The sequence below is a fragment of the Lepidothrix coronata genome, unplaced genomic scaffold (genome assembly GCF_001604755.1).
Source record: "Lepidothrix coronata isolate B3197 unplaced genomic scaffold, Lepidothrix_coronata-1.0 Scaffold373, whole genome shotgun sequence".
NCBI lineage: Eukaryota > Metazoa > Chordata > Aves > Passeriformes > Pipridae > Lepidothrix > Lepidothrix coronata.
Window position 1 is genome coordinate 99333 of NW_016690553.1, and position 20452 is coordinate 119784.

The 20452-nt window shown below is 46.6% G+C and overlaps 1 protein-coding gene across 3 annotated transcripts in view; it reads left to right on the forward strand.

Annotated features, from left to right (window-relative positions):
- The window catches only part of LOC108509577, a 63178-nt gene that overhangs the window by 10324 nt on the left and 32402 nt on the right, over positions 1–20452 (forward strand). The window contains exons 4-6 of one of the 3 annotated variants that reach the window (XM_017839086.1): positions 868–965; positions 13401–13621; positions 15299–15468. In XM_017839086.1, coding sequence (XP_017694575.1) covers positions 868–965; positions 13401–13621; positions 15299–15468 — 489 coding nt within the window. The remainder of the gene's footprint in view (positions 1–867; positions 966–13400; positions 13622–15298; positions 15469–20452) is intronic. The other 2 variants (XR_001878645.1, XR_001878646.1) reach the window with 2 other exon arrangements.

A 20452-nucleotide genomic window follows, 5' to 3' on the forward strand; every position in this document is an offset into this window, starting at 1 on the left:
CTCTCTTGTAGCCCCTTTAGGTACTGGAAGTTCTCCCTGGAGCCTTAGATCCTGTATCACTAAGAGGAATAGTTATTAAAATCAATCAGGGAATTATTATAGCCCCAACAACATGAATTATGCTTGTGCATGGAACACCAGTGTCATATTTGCATGCAAATGAATTTAGGTTGTTTATATTGTGTTGCTATTTACTGTGAGCAATGGTAATTGCTGGGCTGGGCAGAAGCTGTGCAGGTCATTTTGAGCTTGGATTCTGGAGGAGGAGAGCCTGCACAAGTGTATTATCTGTCGCATCATTTATCAGCCTCCTTTTAATGACTTTTGAAAGCACTGACAAATTTCATCTACATTTGACACTGGGGCAGAGGTTTTTGTGGTGAGGAGGTTAAGGGACAAAGGACAGATGTGCCCAGTGAACATTAATTCCACTACTCAAAGAACAGCTTGTTTGGAATTAACCTCAGGAAATGCTCCTTTACTGGCACCAAACCTTCCTGCAATTACATGGTGATTGTTACAAGGTTTTACTGAAATCCTGGGGATCGTTGTTTCAGCTTGCTGGACAGGGATGTTTGTCTGTATCTTCCAAAACAGGTCTGCGCTTACATGTTTGTTAAGTTTTGAAAAGCCAGATCAGATCAAAATTCCTGAGCTGCTTCAGAGAGGAGGCACTTTGTGACCAGTGCTGTGCTCAGAAGATGGGGCAGATCCAGAAAGAACTACTAGTCTGATCTTTAGAATAGTGCAGCCACACATCAACTCCATTTAGTCTTTAGAAACCACCGATCCTAAGTGCTGTTAGTAGTTAGATAGAACTTGTATAGGCCCTGTCCCTCAAAATTAAATCCAATATTTCTTTTTCAGCTTGGAGGATGGAGGTAGTCGAAAGGAGATGCCTTTGAACAGGAGCAGAATAACCAGAATACAGCACTTCATATACAGGACAAGACTGATTTTATGGGGTAAGGCTTCCTGATAGTTTGCAGCTCCTCCAAGGGGGTTCAGGTCAGGTTCAGCAGTTTCTCACCTCAGGTCCATGAAGTCATTCATAACCATTCTCAAGACAGCAGGTGATCAGGTCTCTGGGCTTTCTCCCTGTCTGCAACACTATAGATTCCCAAATAAATATGCAACACAGTGACAGTCATGAAGTGGAAACTTAAGAGCAGTAATGTGAAGGACTTGCTTTTAAATCCAGCGTCACACATTTGGAGTGATGGCATGAAGTTTTTGTGTGAAGCCCAGTTACTCCTTGTCATTGCACAAACATCAGGTGTGCAGGGAATAAAGCAGGGATTTAACTTCACGTGGCAGGAGCAGTCCACTCTGGAGGGAGCACTGCTCACAAAGTGACAGAAGGAGAACAACAAAGTCAGTTATGCTCAGGTGCTGCTTGTGCACAACCGCTCTCAAGGCCAGAGTAAAATAAAACTTTATCTGTGATCCCAGTGGGGATGAGGACAGATCTAGGTGGTCATGGCTTGCAAGCTTGTAACCTCTCCTTTCTCAGGTAAGTCCGTGTAGCCTCTTTTCCTCCCACTAGATGTGGGAAGTGTCAGTCTGCTGTAGAATCCCTCTGTGTCTGTGGATGAGTCAGATAAATGAGATACAGTTTTGACCAGAATAACTGTAGTGAAAAAAATAACACTTCTAACAAAATCCACTTTTTTCAGGAAAATTTTTATGCACACACCTGACATAAGGCCTGATGGATCTGTAGGACTCATTACGGTTCCATTGAATTGTTCAAGTTGATTTTGTTCTTTCACATTCAAAACGTAAAAGTCACTTGACACTTTTTTCTGGATTGCTAAATGTCTTTGTCTGAATTTCCAGTATAACCAGAAGTGTTCCTAGATGGAAGTTGCAGGAGACAAGAAAAGATTAAAGGCCAAATTATATAAGGGGAGAAAAGCAAAGCAGGGGAAAACAATAATTTTAAAAAAAGTTTGTTTTCTTTCCATAAAAATATTTCAATTAAGTGCTTTTCCCCAGCCCTAAGATGATGTGAGGGACTAAGAGGGAAGATGCATTTTATAGGTAAAAATTATGTAAAATAGCTATTATTTATTATCTTACTACTGCTATTTTTATGGGCTTCTCAAAGATGAGATTTGAATGGGGAAATGTAACTAAATGAAACGCTCCCAGAACTGAGCCTTTGCCTTGTACTCCTCATCAGCCTAATTCGAAGCAGCGTGAAGTCTGTTATTTGACATTACCTCGAAGGCAAATTTTTGTGCCAAATTTGAAATAAAAGGCTGTGATTTATATTTCCTACTTTTCATCAGAAACAGGGAATGTGCAAATCAAACAGAACTTCCTGTTTCCAACCTTTCAGCAAGTGCATGTTTCGGTTTGCCTTCCTCTCCCATTGCAAAAGGGAAAAAAAAAAAGATGCACTTGAAAAAGGATGGATCCTTGCCTTCATATTATGTCTGCAAGAATAAGAATTAAACATGTCTGGACATGACAGGATCTTAGTAAGGGCTTTGATTCACAAGTGGGAACACTTTGTATTGGGACAGCTGTTGTTATTCCTGCCCGAGCTCCCCACTCCAGCCCTCAGAGGATCCCGCCTCTGCTGCAGGGGTGTCTCGGTCGGTCACGAAGCAGCTGAACTGCCACAGTTTATAACCAAACAAGTAAAGTAGCACCGTGCTGGTTTCACTTACCTCACAGTGTGACCAGATGCACAACAACTGCATTAGTGTCAGATCTCCAGCTCATGCATGTCCCCCTCAGACTTCAAATAGAAACAGCTGTTCCAGTTATACCAGGTGAGTACCTCCCCTGTGCTGGGTGGCCCACCTGTGAGAAGCACATGAGGAACTGTGCAGCAATTGGTATAACTCGTATTAGAAGATGAGATTGTAACAGGGTTGGTGTTCTCAGCTCTCTGCTCCTTCTCCACTGTTGAAGGAACACCATTGTGCTAGGCCTTTATTTTAGAGTTGGGTTACCACTCATAGTTCTCTAAGGAAAAGGGAAAGTGCTTGGACACTCAAGATTTAAGCCGAGCTGCTTGGTTTTTTGGGGTGCTCAGAGGCAAAAATGTGAAACATAGTGGAGAGGAGAAGTCTTGCAGGAGAAAAGCAGCACCAAATGTGACCAGGCCTTGTGGTTGTCACAGCTACAGTAGTGGTGGGGATCAGGTTAATGAGAGTGTCTGTCAGCAGCTGAGGATCAGCAGGGGCTCTTGGTGCTTGGCTTTCAGGGAGAGCCACAGGTGACGTGGTATCTCTTGGTTTCATGTACCTTGTAGCCATCCTTTGACACAACTCTGGCCTGCAGAGTTTCTGAGGAGCAGTGGCCAAGCTCCTGCCTGGCACTGGCCTTCGTGGCACGTGAAGTGTCACCTCGCGTGGGTCCCACTGCAGTGCATCCCATGGCACTCCTGCCCTCCGCAGAGCCCTGGAGCAGGCATGGCAGAGGCTGCCAGGCCCCGGAGCTGTCGCTGCTCCCTGCCCTTTCCAAGCTGCAGTGCCATGTGTGAGCTGCCCAGCCAGCTCCCGTCAGGCTGTGCATTTCGATGCAGCCATCAGCAGTAGCATGGCTAATAGGCTGCTGTTTAAATGGCTGTAATTAGGCTTCAAAGTAACCATTATGATGAAAGGGGGAAATCTCACATTCCTCTCCACTCTATCATTTCAGGGTGTCTGGCAGCACCCCAGAAAGAAAAAAGCGCATCACTTGATACCACCAGAGCTACCTGTTTGCAGGGAACATCTCACCTTTGCTTTATAAAGACCTTTTTTTGTCCAGGAGAAAAAAATCCATGCACTTATGAATTAAGTACTCTATTCTCTCCATTCCTGTGGGTTCTTATCTACCCCGTATGTTACCGCTTTGCAAATATTTGAATGGAAACGACAAGAGATAAGGACAGGTGATAATGTGCCCTTGCTGCAGCAGGCAAGCCCCTACCAAGCTACACAGGAACTGCAGGGATATTTTTCAGTTTATTGTATCTTAGAAGGAATATGGTGTTTTCTGAGAGCCTGCCTCTTCTGTTTACTCATTTATCCACTGCAAATTGTTTCGAGTATCTGAAATGCTGGCATTTATTTATTTATTGCACTAGTCCTCTTTGTCCCCCATTCCATGTTTCATTCAAACCGGGTTGTGCTGCAGGAGGAATGACAAAGGTGATGCTGCTGATATTAAGTGCCAGCACGAGCTCAGCAGTGGCTCGTTTTGGAATAGGACCTCTTCCTTGCTGAGTGTCTCCGTGCTGGGAGGAGAGCAGGCTGGGGAGTCCCAAGAGCAGCCCTCTGCACTGTGTTCTTTGTTCCAACTCCGTTTTGCAGGATATTAGCAGTTTCCATCCTCCTCCTAATTCCACTCCCATAAAACATCCTTCTTACTCATGAAGCAGAATACCTAGATCCACCTTCTTGCCTCCTGGCTAATTACTGTCATTATCTGGCTAGACAAACTTGTCATGAGATTAGAATCTCCTCACAAAACAGGGTCATCTCAGGAAGTTCTTGCTATCCGGTTTTGTGTAAATCAGTCACCTCTGCAGCTAAACGGCAGCTCAGATTGTTGAGAATTCACACGCTCCCAGGAGGGGAGCAGAGGAGCATTTCCACACGGGAGCTGCTTCAAAAGGAACTGGGCGTTCCCACTGACATCAGTGGGGCAAAGCCTACACCCACTCTCTTGCACCTGCTCAAGGAGTTGTCCTTTAAAGATACTGAAAAGAACTAACCACTTGCAGCAATTTCATTGCCTGGCTGGATCATTACTGTAATAAAGTCGTTATATTCTACTTACTGTATCCTTCACCCTGTGCTTTGGCAGGTTACCTCATCAGAGCTGTGCAGCAAGCTTTGACCTGCATGGAATAAAGGCAGAAGCCACAAATTAGGCTGGTCATTTTTTTGTGTCTTTTAAGGCTTTGGGTAATTCCAGCCAGAGATCCCAAACTGAAGTATATTCACCCCCCCATGTAAAACAGAAACTCAGTGCTGTAGGTGCTGGGTGGTTTGCCCTCAAATCTGTGGGGCTTTCACACAGGCCCTCTTGGGCCTGGTTGTTTCCGTGTGTGGAGAATGTAGGTCTCTTTGTGCTTAGGCAACTGAGAGTCAAACACCTCTTACCCAATTGCCTTCCTAAGTAGGCGAGCAGCAGGACTCCTTCCTCCCATAAACCTCTGGTGACACTTCACTTCGCACGCTGGCCCACACAGGGCCGGCCATGCCGGAGAGCACTATGTCACCAGTGCACTAAATAACTGTACTGTGTTTTAACAGGCCTGTGGCATCAAGGAAATCTGTGTTACCCCACCGATGCTCCAAAACGGAAATGTGCAGTTATAGGTGACTGTAACCCTGGCTACAGCTAAACAAAACACTCCCTTCCTCAGCTAGTGTAGCAACCTGAACTTCAGATGGTTCTGGCTGTCCTATAGGTCTGTGATGCTCCAGTGACTCTCCTTCTCATTCTTTAGTGAGCAAGACACAGCTGTAGTGGAAGAAGGTTGCTCTGAGCCAGCATTTGGTCTAAGTTCTCTCATTTTCCATGTGAGTGTATCTCGAGACCTTGCTGCAATCCACTCTTTAAATAGTACCTTGCAGCCTAAGCTTATTAGATTGTCCTTGAGCTTTTCTGTGTCCTCCATCCCTGTGATACCTCTGTCTTTTGCAAGTCTCTTGTTGAAAAACTCAGAGATGTTGGTCCACGTTGTATGGACTAAACTGAGGCTGGTAAACACTAAGCTCCATTCATTCCTTTCGGCGACTGAGTTTTCTGCATTTCTGCAGGCCTAGTGCAAGGCTGTGCAGATGAGCATTCAGAAAAGAGGTGCGTGCACACATTCTTAGTGAGCAACCCTTAGTGAACATGAACAATTCCGGTTCGTGCCTTTGCCCAGCAGGGCAGGAGAGCTGCCAGGTCCTCAGGGCAGCAGTTGGCTGCCCTAATCCTTCCTCTTCCTACGGTTTCCTGCTTCACTTACACACTCTTGTCCAAATTCAGCAGATGTTGAAGTTGGGATGCTACAGACAATAGTGTTCTCTGATTCATCCTTAGAGCAGGCCCTGTCCTGTGTAGGAAAGGAGGCAAAAATACAATATTACCTGCCTGTATAACAAGGCTGTTTCATAATGCATTCACACAAGAGAACCAAATGAGGGTTGTACAGACAAACTACTTCCAAAGGTACTCAAATAAATGAAGCTTCCTACTTGCACAGATTGGTGACCCAGCCAGCTCTGGGGTGAATCTGGCTTGTGTTTGGTGGTCTGAACAGCTCAGGGGCGAGCATGGTGGGTGAGGGTGGTTGTGTTGGATTGCTGAGCCTCTCCTCAAGTAGCCACACCTTTGTGTAGCGATGCTGTGACTTGTCCCAGGGGGAAAGGAGAGGGTCAGAACTGAAAAAGCCCTGGACACTAGTCAAAGGATCCATCAGCTCAACTTGGTCAGTCCTAGAAGAGGCTTCTTCCAAACCACTGGCTCTTAAATCCAACCTGTGCCTGGATTATAGAAGTTGTAGCAGAGGATCTTCCTCCGGGTTAATCTCAGTTGATATCACTTTTTTCATACTACTGTGACTGGTCTCCATTGCACTAGCAAGTGTACTGGTACAGGTGAGAGGGAACATCATATTGTAGGGAACAGGTGGTGGCTGCAAGGATTGCCCTCCAGAAAATGTCCTTAGTGAGGTGCAAACTGAGGCTTGAACTGCCTCTTGTTTCTGCTGAGAACATGTTTATGAGCAGGCTGCTAAGCCAGCAGGAGCCACTTCTACATCTCTTACCCTCCCATTGAAGTGCTTCTCCTTTGGTTTCATCAGCTCTTTGTGAGATCTGAGAAATGCTCAGGGTCACTCCCCAGGGTAACTTGTAAGAACAAGCTGTGCCATGTGCCCTCAAACCAGGGCCACATGCATCTGAAGTCTTACCCTCAGCTCAGCTTGATATTAGTGGAGAGGAACAGTTAGATCAGAAGATACTGCTCTGAGAATGCCACGTTTGTGAAAGGAGCAGGTTGTTCCTTTCTTTAGTGAGCAGGGACCGTGCTGGCTGTGACAGCAGTCCTGCTCCTGGCAGCTGTGTTGGACTGCGGAGGCAGAGGGGTAAAATAGACCACTAACAACTAATGGAGAAGGGCAGCTCCAGCAGAAGAGTCTGAGGGAGAGAGAAAAAGACTCAGTTTATGGCTCGTTGTTTGGGTCACCTGCCTGAGATAAAGCACTTCTTCAAGTCCTGTTCTGCTGGTTTTGGGTCTCAAGTGATTCATTTCTCCCAGAGCCACCTCTCAGTGGGATGGAGCTGCTGACCTCCCAGGTCATGTTCCCTTTCCTCCGTATCACCTCCAGCTCTTCTGCTGGTGCTGTGATACCATCAGGGGAGTGAGGGTTTCAGTGCTGGCTTCTGGCACGTGTTGCAACTCTCAGCACCTGTAGGCTGTCGAGGCAGCAAGAGCAGGTATTTTGTCCTGACAGGGAGGGAGAGACCCTTGAACAGTGCACTGAGAGGGGCGATTGCTGAGGTGCAGGGAATGATTAAACGCAGATTTGTGATCTTTACCTAGGCATGAGGGAAGACAGAACCTTGAACTTAGGCTCCCATCCTCCTGCAGACTTCTGCTAGCAGCAGCATCTCCTATTCCCTCTGATGTAGCTTAGGATGGGAAAGGAGGTAGGGTAAGTACCTGGTGCTGCAAGATGCTTCAAAGTGACCTTCTCTGTCAGAAACTTCCAATCTGTCCAACGGTCTCTATATTCTCTGTATTGTACCTTCTGATCCACATAGCTCTGTAACCATTTGGGAAGTCTGACAGAGCATAAATAAAATATATTGACACACATAGCAACCAAAACCACCTGTCAGCTCAATGTGTAGGTTTTGCATTTAAGATGTCGAATAAATTAGACATCAAGCTGCTAGTGTTGGATGTACAGTACCCAGATTATCCACGAAGCTTCCTAGGTATCCACCCTAATCTTGGCTATGACTTAGAAGTGAAGAGAACAAGAGATCAGTTTGTGTTCTGGCATTATTTCATGTGTGCCTGTTTGTGGAGAAGTCTTTCCTGGCCTTCCAATGGAAACAAAGCACTTGTGTCTGCAGACCTGAGCAGTCACATTTCCTGGAGAAATACATGCTTTTTAGGGGTTTGTTTGATTTGTTCATCAAATGCAAGGTAAAAGCACTCTCTAATTCCCTCCCGTCTTTCTGGCTGAGCAGGCTCACGCTCAGTTGAGAGGCATGAGGCCCTGACAGGAGGGTTGCACCCCCTGGCTGGCTTTCCTTCCCCACTGACTCTTGCCGGGGGATCATTGTCTTCTCTGAGGACCTGTTGGATTTGTGCTGGGAAGCAGCGCCCCAGCACAGCCGGACTGGTACTGCATCCCCTGCTTTTCCTCCTTCTCTTTTGCACTGAGGCGTCTGCCTCCCAGGAACAAAACCTCTCTACATGTTTTGTCTCCGCACAGTGGAACCTTCTTGCCCCAGCAGTAAAGTGACTGAACCGTGCTGAATGCTGCAGGGCTGCAGCACCCACAGTCACCCTCATGGCCACAGCATGGGCTGAATGTAGACTTGTCCTTCAGCAGCTGAGGGAAACGGCATCAAGTCCCTTCCCCTCACTGCTGAGGCTTCTCCGCTACATCGAGCTGTTGGGGCAGGACAGGCCGTGCAGCTGCACCTTCACAAATCACCTGTGTCTGATTGGTGGCAGAAAGCTCTTCCCCCACCCTATTTCTTTTTCTGCTGTGGAAAAGAACAGCATTCATTTCCAACACTGCCTCAGACAAAACACTTGAGGGTCTTACGAGGTTTTCTTGTTTTCTGGCATGTTACTTCCTTCTCCTGTCTGAAGGATTTACAGTTTTTCCCTGGGGCAAGCAATCTCCCTGTGCCCTTTCCTTCCTCTATTATAACTTCCTAAAGCCAGTCCCATCTCTGCAAACCCATGGAACAGTGATGGGGAGCAGGGGATGGAGAAGAGTTAATGTCACTGATGTAAAACCCAAGTGTATTTCAGTGTTTGTTTAGTACTTCACAAACTGTAAACCACCCTGTGGGGGTGCTGGAAGTAGAGATAAATAAATTAGTGACTTCACAGGCAGTCATTGCTGATTTTGTTGGGTCTATGAGAATCCTCTTCCCCACAGGAAGCCATGTTACCACACAGCAGTTAACAGCTCTCTCTTGGGCCGGACACAAGTGTTTTGTGTGTCATGGATCATTTCTGGTCATGACCACGTCGGTGCAGAGACAGTGGTCAAATGTTTATGAGTTTATGGATCCAGCACCAAACACATTCTGGTGACATGGTCACATGCCTTCCTAGTGATCAGCAGTACTTGACATCCAACTTACAGTGACGCATTTAGTTGAAAAATAAAAAAGGATCCGATGAACAAAAACTTGCAACACTAAGGAAACACTTCCGGGGCTGAGCCCATCCTTTTGGGACAACAAATTTGCTCTGTTGGCTGACAGTGCATGGTTCTGCCAAGCTTTCTGGTACCTTGAAATCTGCTTTCTGAAGAAAAACATTTCATCACATCCTAAAACCTTATTGTTGGCTCTTAATTATTGTGAAATGTAATTGCACCCTATGACTGAAAGGCAAAGAAAAGCACAGGAGTAATACAGAAAACTGTGTCACAGCAAATGATAGATGGGTTGAAGAAAGGAAAATAGGAAGGCAGGAAAAGATTGAGGGGAAAAAAAGAAAACAAACAATAGAATTCCATTCACACCATTATGTCCACTAATCTTTGATGATCCTTCTTTGAATTCTTTCAGGTAGTTTTTGAACCAGTTTATATTTCTGACTTTCACTTCAGGCTGTGACAGTGAGTTCCACAGTTAAAGGAAGCACCAAGAAAGAATGATGGTCCCATTCAGACAGTGGCCTCAGAACACATCACTGGGTGAACAGGCTCTTCTCTTTCACACCTGCACTCTAAAATTTGCCATTATTTTTGCCTACTTCTTGTGTTACGGGACAAAGTGAAAAATCATTTCCTGATCACATTGTCTGCTTCACTCCAAGTATCCAGCATGTTCCCATCCAGTTGTTTTCTTTTCAAGTGAGGGGCCCCATCTGTTCATCTCTCCTGCTGCTGCAGCCATTTTAAATCCCTCAACAGCAGTGTCACCTTAGACTTCCCTATTTCTGAAGGAAAAGGACATCATAGCAGTGGGTTGAGTAAGACTGCAAGTGGTCAAGATAGTACCACGTTATTCAAGTACACCATGGCACAAGCCTTTTTTCTTCATACCTTCTAATATCCCTCTGGCTTTTTTGACCTCTGCAGGACGCTCTGTAGGAGGAGGAAGACTCGTGCTGCATCCGGGCTAGAGAGTTTGAGGAGGGTCTTCACTGCCACAGTCTGATGAAATGTAAAGGAAAAATAGGCAAAGCTTTTGGCAGCTTGGAGAACAGCGATGTGTAGGGGTGGAGAGGAGAGTGTTCTGTTCTAGGAAGACATCTGTGTGAGGGCCATGAAGGGAAGGAGTTAAAGACTAAATGAAGCCTCTCTGATTTGGGTTAAGGTAGGGCTGAACACAAGAGTTTGAAAGCTTATGTGTACCTGAGGCTCCTCCAGAGGCCTTAAGTAAGGCTTCCATCCCAAATTGTCCTGTCTAGACTACTGCTGCCAGAGCATGGCTGGGGCCAAAGAGCAAGGAGTCAGGAGTTAGATTTGCATTTCTTTGCTTGTAAATGAAGTGTATTTAATAGGGAATTTTTAGGACAACAAGCATGGCTGTTATACAGCACAGTGTAACTAAACCCTCACACTCAGAAATTACAAGTAGAGCCCTCAAAAAGCTCCTAGAATTGGTGTAAACTTGATATGACACAGTATTTTAGCCTACATATTTTGAACTGCATTTTTTTGCTGATCAGCCTTCAGAATTCAGGGGTCAACCATTTCAATATCTTTCTGTAACCCTGTGGGCTACAGAGGTGGTTCTTTTTCCTGTCTTTCTTTAAAATAGAAGGTGAGAAACTCATGTAATTGCAGGATTTTCAGCTGTAAAAGGCAAGGATTGCTCTGCGATGAGAGCGCTGTCACCATAGCCAGTGACACTACAGACTGTTTTCTGGGAATTGCTGGATTAAGGCCCTCCCCAGCCTTCTAGGAAACCCAAATTGTTGATTCCTCTTTCCAGTTTTGTTTCATGAGACTTCTCTCTTGTGGCTGAAGCCTGTGTTTTCCACCCCTGATACTGGTGACAATGTCAGCCTGAGCACTGGGGAGCAGCAATAGGCTCCAAGCAGGTAAGGTGACACCTCAGTCTTGTTTATTAGCTCTGCCTGCCTGCTCTGGCACAACGGTGGATTTTTTTCCTAAGGGCTGGCATCCCTTTCAGCTGCAACACTTGTCCTACTTTAAACAAGTATCGTTGCTGTTATTATGATGTGACCCTTCAGCCAAACACCCATGGCAACCAGCCGTCTGTGTAGGGCTGTTTCTCTGGAACAAATGAAGCTGTGGCTCCATCCTCCATCCCAGGACTTCACCCTCTGGGAAGGACAGCTCAAGCTTCCCATGTCATTCAGACAGCTTTTCTCCTGCTCCTTACCCCACCCCAGCCCCACAGGATGAGGAGTTTGTTTCCCATTCCTCTCTCAGCAGCTGGATTTATTAGGAGCCCGGGGTGGGCGGAACTGTGTTGTCACACGTGTTCAGTGCACTCCACAAAGGGCAGAGTGAGAATCTGAGAACAAACCCAAGAGCGGTAGCTGGTTTCTGTGCAGACACACAGACCTCCAGTCTTGCAGAGCACACCTCTTTTCCCTGTCATCTCAGTCAAACCCAAGCTTCCTCACTCAGCTCAAGCTTTCCTTTGGTACAGTCAGAGTGACCTCTCACCTGGGGCTTGCCTGCCCAATTTGTAAGCCCTTTAATAATGGTGATCCATTATCCTGCTTTGCACATCAAAACGCACGCAGGCTCCTCCCAAACAAGAGAACTTGGCAGATGAGCCGTGGGTAAAATGCACAATAGTTTATACAAATTATGCTGTTCGAGGGTGTCATTTCTCTTTCTCCTCAGCAGAAGGAAAAGATTTCTTCCCCTCCAAACCTTACAGAAGCAGTGTTTATAAGTAATCACTGCAGTATTAGGTTTATCTAGACACAAGACCACTCTGCTGTGGATGTGCCATGTAATAAGGATGCAGATGAAAAAGCCTCAGTGTGTGCCAGTGTCTCTCCAAGATCAGGCTTTCCCTTGCTGCAGCATTGCCCGTGGCTCTGTGTAGCCCTTTGTAACTCCTGGGTTTTGTCTGTCTCTAAAGGGAGCTCGTGCTTTCTGTGATTATGGAGCATCTCGCACAAGAGATCTCTAATTTGAGCTGAGGATTAGCTGAGTGTCTGGCAAATTCTTCATGTAGAAAATGAAATAATCACAATGCGTTCTGGTTTCTCTTAGAGGCTTCGGCTTCTGCTGTCACTGTGCAGTGGGTGTTGTGTCTGTACACATCACAGTCCCCCCTGAGCCACAAGTGGTGTTTGTTGGAGCTCCTTCCCCTCCCGGTAGTGCAGGAGGGGAGTCCCTGCTGACGCAGACAGTGCACACACTGGACGTGCCAGCCTGTGGGGAGTGGGAAGGGCTGTCACTGCAAACACAGGGGCCTTTCTTCACGGCCCCTCTTCACGGCATCGGGCCACTGCTGTTGACACAGCCCGTCATACCTGCCATAGCGAACCTGCTGGCATCTTTTAGATCTATGTAAATTCTGCTGTTGATGAATTCAGCAGCTTCCTCTTGAAAACCTTTATTGAGTGACTTTCACACTGCCCCCACAGAGCCCTGTTCCTTGAAGTCAATGGGAGATCTGGGTGTGGTGAGAAGTCAAGATCAGACCTGTAAATCAGATGATAAAGAAAAGTGAATCAGTAAGAAATGCTTTTGGGGAACGACATATTCCTTTCCCATCAATTAAAAGCAGAGGGAATGTCCCAGGAATAGCTTCTCTCTGACATGTGAGGGACTACATTTCAGCAGCATAATGATCTAATAGGGCTTTCTGGTAGGTTGAGGACATAAAAGCACACTTGTGCTAAATACATTGTTCAGGCCGTCTAATAAGATCCATTTCTGAAGAAGGATATGTAAATTTGTGTGGTTACTCCAGGGAAGCATTCAGACCTCTTGTGCACTATTAGCATATCCCGTGGCAGAGCCCAGTCCCTGGCAAATTGACATGCTGTGTGCTATGCCCCAAAAATGTTTGATGTGGCTATTCAGGCTTCAGGTGCTCAGCCCCAGGGAACATATTCTGCTGTGTCCAAATCTCTTAGGTACACCAAAAGCCTCCCTTATTCACTGTCTCCTCCTGAAATATCCATGGCAGCTTACTGTGAAATTATGTGCCACTTCTGTCCTTTTAGTTGCTGAGTTTATTTAATTACTGTTATTGCAGCTTTCTTCGTGACTTTCTTCTCCTTTCGTAAGCCAGTGGTACCTGGCCTGCTGTGGGTCACAAGTCATCAAGAGGTTGCCTGTGACATCATTGCAAAAGAAATAAAACTGCACAAACATGTGCCCGAGCGTGTGGAGAGCTCAAGCGCGGAGACGGAAAGGGGAACCGAACGTGCCAGCTTTCACTGCCAGCAGCTGCAGCGCTCCTGGTGCCCTGCTCAGGTGAGCTGTGCTGGCACGAAGGGCTTCTCTTGGCCTTTGTCCCCAGAACATGAGGTGGGCTTCCATAAACACACAGGCTGGGAAATGCAGTTGCCAGTGTGGGACATCACCGCTCCCGTTGCCTGTCCTCACAGCATTTCCTGTGCTCCTCCCTTGCCCCTGCACCGTGGCTCTGCTTCTGCCATCACCCCATCCTGGGCCTTTTTGTGCTGCTGGGGCAGTGTTTGGGAGCTGAGTGCCTTTTTGTGAGCTGTTTCATCATGTTGCTTGAATCACGAACAACAGCGGGGCCAATAAAAGAGCCTCTGGGTGCTCTGCAGATGGAAGATGTCATACTGGGAAAATCAATCCGCAGATCTGCTCTTTGATGGAATCTAGCTGCAGGCAGATGCTTTCATGTGCAGCAGCATCTTCCCAGACAGATTATTCCCTTGCTCACATTGTGTACAGTCGTGCAAGTCCTGGGATAAGCAGCTTTGCGCTGCAGCACTTTTCTAAACACAACTAAAGTTCCTTTCTCATGGAGGGCACTTCCCTTTAGGGCTGTTTTGGGACAGATGGGAGAGAAAACAGGCTGGCAGTGACCATGTGACTGGGTAAATGTAGACCCAGGGATAACAAGTGCTGATGCACCAGGTCATTGCAGGAGAGACCCGCTCAGCAGTGTGAACAGCAGTCACCTCTCCAGCCAGCCCCAGCACAGTGCACACTGAGGTAAAGGGGATGAGAGAGAAAATATCTGGCATGGCCAGTGGCTCAGAAGAAAAGGCAGGAATTTGTTCTGTCAGCATTTCCAACTAATTTCCTCAACAGTTTTAAAGAGAAAAAAAAGGTACAGCCACCTCCATTGTGAGGAGCGAAACGATAAGGATCAGCCAGGAGCTCTGTTCAGACAGCTGGGCAGAAATGCTCTGGAGTTCTCAACAGGCGACCAGACACATTGGAACATGTTGTGATACTTTGTTCTATTACTCATTATTGCACTTGTACATGGAAACTGTGAAACTCCCACCAGGCTGAGTGTCGGCCGTGCCAACCTCCACAGAACGTCCTTAAACAGAGAAAAGGTTCCCTTTGTACATGCAATTCTTGTATCACACACCGAAACCATAATAAACCCAACCTGTGAACTTGTTACATTTTTATGAGCCTACATTTGGGGCAAGAGTTTCTTTTCAGTAAGATTTTGTTTGGTATCCAACAGCTAAAACTAAAAATAGTAAATTGCCATCTAATCTAACCTTGCGTGACTCAGCTACTTTCTCCCAGGTCTATTTGGTTTTTATCTCAGTGTCAATTATTGACTACTAACAGCCTTCCTCGAGAGAACTAGCCAGTTCCAGTCCAGGGGAAGCATGAGAAAATGCAGTGGGGTGGAAGGCTTTGTGAGCTTTGAGTCCTGAGCTGACACTGCCTCCTGGAGCACCTCCCCACCTCTTTTGCCTTTGTAACCCCCACCCTTCCACCCATAGTTGTCTTAAACATGTCTTGTGCCAAGATGAAAAGGCATTTATTTACATGGAAAAGCAATGCTAGGATAGTGCCAGTGTGCTCTGTCTTTGGTAGGAAAAGCAAACAGGTTTTGTCTTTAAAAAAAAAAAAAAAAGTTGTTTCTTTTTGTTTAGCTTTTCTTTCTTATTTTGCATCTCATCAAGTATCTTTCTCCCTCCTTTGCAGCCCACAGCCCTGGAAGCTGGTTTCCACCAGGAGGGGCCACTGTGCCTTTCCCATTATTGCCTGAGCTCTGGCACTGCTCCACACCATGCAGGAGAGGGACGGCTAAAGAAGGATGGGCAGAATGAAATTCCACCCAAAGCAGTCTTATTCAGCCTTCCCCACATTCTCCTGTAAGTCTTGCTAAAATTTATTATTTGGCAACTCTGGCCTATCTATCTATCTATCTATCTATCTATCTATCTACCTATCTATTTAAAATAGTCTGTCCATCTTTCCTACACTGCACTTCAGTGACTTCCTCATAACAGTTTGGTCTCTTAATTGTTCTGCTGTTTGTTCTTCCAGAGTGCAGAAAGGTTATTCCGCTTCAGATCTCAGAGTTAATGGCAGACAAAAGGAAGTGGGTGTGGAGTAGCTTATATGTGCACTGTGAAAACCTGGTGCCCTTTCTATTTATAGCCCCACTTGAACTTTCATTCATTTAGTTGCTATATTGGTATGGCAAACATTCCATCTCCCAGGGAAAGTGCGTTAGCAGCGCAGGGGAGCAGGAGGGAAACACGCCAGCCATGCAGGCAAATACTGAATGGCCCAGAAACCACTGCTCTTCCCAGAAAGCATATAGAACCAAAGTGATACTGAAGGGAAGCTGCCCTGGCACACTCATTCAGCTAACAGGCAGAGCAGTGCTTTGAGGTAAACCCAAACCTTCTTATTGACTTCATATCTTTTATTCCATTTTAAATCAAAGGAATTGTTAATGTATCTGTTCTCAGTGGCATGGGTTTGTCTGATAAAATGAACACACTTGGTCACTTGCCCCATGCTCTGCCTTCTGGGTAGAGAGCTGGCTAACAAGCACTAAGAACTCTTGGGGGACTTTTTAGTGCTGGCCAAGGGGTTTCCTCAGCTGGGCAGTGTCTCACATCTGTCTGTTACTGTGAAAGTTACAGAAACTGTGACAAGTTACAGAGAAAAATATTTAGGTGAGGACATTAGACAGCCAGATCCAGAAACTAAAAGATTCTTTTCTTCCGGGAAGAATTAAGGGTCTTGCACACCATTTGGAGACACCCAGACATGCTTTATTATAACCTCATATCTCAAGTCAGAGAAGGCTTCCATGTGATTTTTTTTGTGTGTCAGTTATTGTGAAACTGTTAGAAAGGTAAAAAAAAAAAAGTTTTTCCTAATTTATTACCTTTTATTACCTTTACCATCTGTTCCTTGGAGAACAGAGAAGTCAGTAGAAAAACATATACCTTAGGAACTTCCTGGGTGGGAATGAAGGGTTTGATTCATTGGTAATAAGGAAAAGCAGAAGTTGCCAGCCAGTTCACTGATGGAGGGACTCCTTAGTGCTTTTGGGACAGCTACCAGCACCTGCTGGAAGCATCTCCCCTTCCTATGGGAGAGGCACCACTCGCTGTGTTTTTCCCTCACCTAATCCTGCCTACTCATGCTCACAGGTCTTTGTTTGCCAAAGCTGCCTTTGCAGGTTTGGATTAACCACTTTGGTCAAAGCTGTAGCCAGGTGAGGAACCCAACTGTAGCACGAGGGGCACTTACAGGTGCTGAAAGTCTCCCTTTACCTGAAATGTGAACCGCTGCCCTGCAACCAGGTACCTGTGGTCTTTATTTCAGCCAGGGGTTTGCAGGACACGTGCTGGGCCTGTTATATTAGCACCAGGCTGCTTGGATTTGGACTCCTTCCAGAACTTCCCCGGGTGTCACTGGCATGAGGATTTAGGTGTGCCTTCACCCAGCATCTATCCCCAGCTTGTACCCCCCCTCAGTTCCCCTGCCTCTCACTCTTGCAAAGTGGTCTCTGCACCTCAGCTGGGCCAAGGAGGAATCCACATCAAGCAGCTCCCCTTACCCCTCCTACCTTACCTCAGGGCTTGGGCTACAGCTGCCAAAATCTGCTAGTCAATGAATTAACTGACTGCTATTGATACACATCCTTGCTTCTGTTTAGGGATGCAAAATGAGAATTTTCAGCCCGTTCCTGGTAGATACTGAGGACACAGATCCAAAATGGTATTTGCTTCAAGCTGGTAGTTGTTTTATAAAAAAGGTGAATACACTCAGGAATTTTGACCCAGAGGAGCTGCTTTCTGTTAGGTCCAGGGAAGGTTACCCAGTCATTCCATGGGAGGGAATACAGTGGAGCCACGGGTCTCGTTTTGAAGAAAACGGAGAACCCGTTACTTTGACCTCCCTCTAATTGCACGTGAGATTATCTGAAGAGGTGGAAGGTCTTCCACTAGATTGAATATTAAAAGAGAATTTCCTTAATCCTTCTCTGCAGTTGGTTTGCAGAGACAAACAGCTTTGTGAGCAGGTTGTTCAGCAAGCGTGGCGCTTTCCCCCCGTTCTGGGGTTAAGATCTGAGGGCAGCAGCCAGCACTGAGAAGAGTCCTGTGACTCTGAAGGAAGATGTGTGTATTGATACTGGCATCTCCTCTGGCTTGAGCAATCCTGGACGTGGGGCGAGGTCATCGGCACTTTCATGTGCTAGCCAGGCTTGGATTCTCACACCCTTATCTCTTACACTGGCTAAGGCGTCGCTCTGTTTTCTCTTCTATCTGCATAACCAGGTGTTGAGCAACTGGAATGTCATTCCAGAAATTCTGACTGGCTTGGGTGTGTGCTCCTCGCAGGAATTACTTCTGGGAATCACTTTGGTGGGCCAAACAGTATGGTTTTCAAAAATTGTGTTACTGTACAGCATGCATTTAAATGAATTGTGTAATTTAGCCAAGCATGATCCATCTATTGCAGAGTAGCAGACTCCTCTGCCTGCTATTCCAGAGGGTGCTCCAGCTCCTAGGAGCTGTCTGTTACTTACATAATTATGGGATTTATTTACACTGCCTATATGTGCCAGCAGGGAATTGAGGTTTATTTCATATTTTCCATTGTTTCAAAGTTGCAGCAGCACTTTTCATCCTCCCACAGCCCCAGGTCTTCATAATTCAGCCCCATCATTCATTTCACTCAGCCACAAGCAGAACACATTCCCAGATGGAAGTGACACTGCAGCAGACCCAGAAGCTGGGAGGGAGCAACCTTCAATGCTCTTCAAAGCCTAGGACACAACTGGCCTTGGATTTTAAATACGGTCTAAAGCTTTTTTATCCAAAGACAGTCAAGGGCATTAAAATGAGACTATGGCAGAAGAGAAACAGGGCCTTGAGGAGGGCATAGTTAGTGTTCTCTTAGCAAGGCATGGGGTGAGACAGCTGCACTGGGTCATGGGAACCGACCAAATCTGCAGGATATGAAAGAAATCACTTGTGTGCTTGTGTGCAGCACACCAGGAGTTAGCAGGTCCTGGGAAGGTGGAGATTTCCACTGAAATCCCCAGGGCTCGAGGGCAACGTGCCATCTCTGACAACGTGACAGCTCCCTGTCAGTGAGGTGCACTGAGTGACCCTTCTGGACATCTCCTGAGGTTTTGCACAGAGAGTGCAACAACAAGGTGAGCTCACGCCTCCTTCCGGACCGTGGCCACGTGTGCAGCATTTAGGCAGAGGATTATGCTACAGTTAGTGGCATGACTTTGTGATACCTTGAAATGTGGCCCCTCCAGAGCATTTATAATCAAAGGTAAATCCAGCTGTAATGGTGAGGAAAGCTGCTCATCAGAAACTTTGCCAGGCAGTCGTGTAGCTGGGATATGTTCTTAGCTCGCTGTACAGTCACATTTCAACTGTGCATTATGCAACTGCTATTAGCATTAATGAGTTACAAGGCTCATATACTGATACTATTCCTAGAAACAGGCTGCCCAGGAATGCACTCTTTTGGACTAGTTTGGGGAGTTAGGTGGAGGAGGGGGGACCTCTGTACTCTGGTGCTCTATGGGATACCTGGATCCAAACCCAGACATGAATCTGGGCTTCAGCTGTGGATTTCAAAGTAAATAAAAAAGCTGCCTCTGTTTGGAGTCAAACCTGGATTCTGGTTAGGCTAATAATGTCTCCCAAATGCTTGTGAGTTTGATATCCAGCCTGATGTGGATCGAGGGAAGAAATTGAAAAGCAACTATTTAAAACCTACTAGCTAAAAACCAAAGTAAAATTAATCCCAGACCATGAAGATAACCTGCCCATGGAAATCTCAGTTAATTCTTGTTATGAGTAAGATGAAAATAACTGTCAAATGCTAACATTTCTAGTACTGATGCATAGAAAATACACTTAGAAGAAACTTCCTGCCTCAGCAGGAAGGTCTGCAAGGGCTGTGAATGCAGCTTCACCCATCTCTAATAGATCACTGAAATCAAGAGATTGGCATTGTTTTCCAGCGACTGAATTTCTTACTTGGTTTTGGGCTAGCAAAGTAAATCCCAGTTTTCTGGGGCTGACATGGATGAGATTCAGATCTCAGGTTTGGATTGTCTCTCCAAAGGCTGTGCTTGCTCTCAGCAAGGACTATTTGCACATCCAGACTAGGCAGCAGTGCAGCCATGGACTTACTGCACAAACCGGTACTGATTTTGCTGGTGCAAAATGCAAACACCCTCAATTACCTCTCGAAAATCCTGGCCAGGGCTTGAGATTTGTGATCTGCTTGGATGTGGCACTTCCTATCATGTGCCCTGGCATCTGCACAGGGCTTCCTTTGGAGCCTGCAGGGAGACAGGGAGAAGATGGAAGCTGTAGTTGAAAGGCAACCGGATCAAAGGCGGATGATTGGCATCAGGACAGGGTGTCTGAGCGTGGCCTCCCCCTGGGTCGCACCCAGAGCCGGGTCCCTCCTTCGTTTGAGCAGAGCCTCTGGGTAAGGGGCAGCCTGTGCATGGGGCACACATCAAACAGGCACAGGCAGGAGCCCAGGCCAGCCACGTGGCTGGGACCAGCGAGATGTGACTGGAGATTCCCGGGATGCTCTCGGCCAAACACGAGACCTGAAAGACTGGTGGGAGGCGGGCAGGGAACCAGGGAATAAAAGCCAGGGTTCTCGAGCACGTAAACAGTGGAAACCACAGAACAGCCACACTTGCTCTGGAAAATGGCAGTGCCCTGTCGGGGCCAAACGGCTGGCCAGGTGCTCAGGCTTGAAAGGCAGCGACTCAGACCCAGGGCCAGCCTCTGATTCGCTACCTCGTGCCAAAAAGCCGCGACATCCTCAAAGCTATCGCAGACC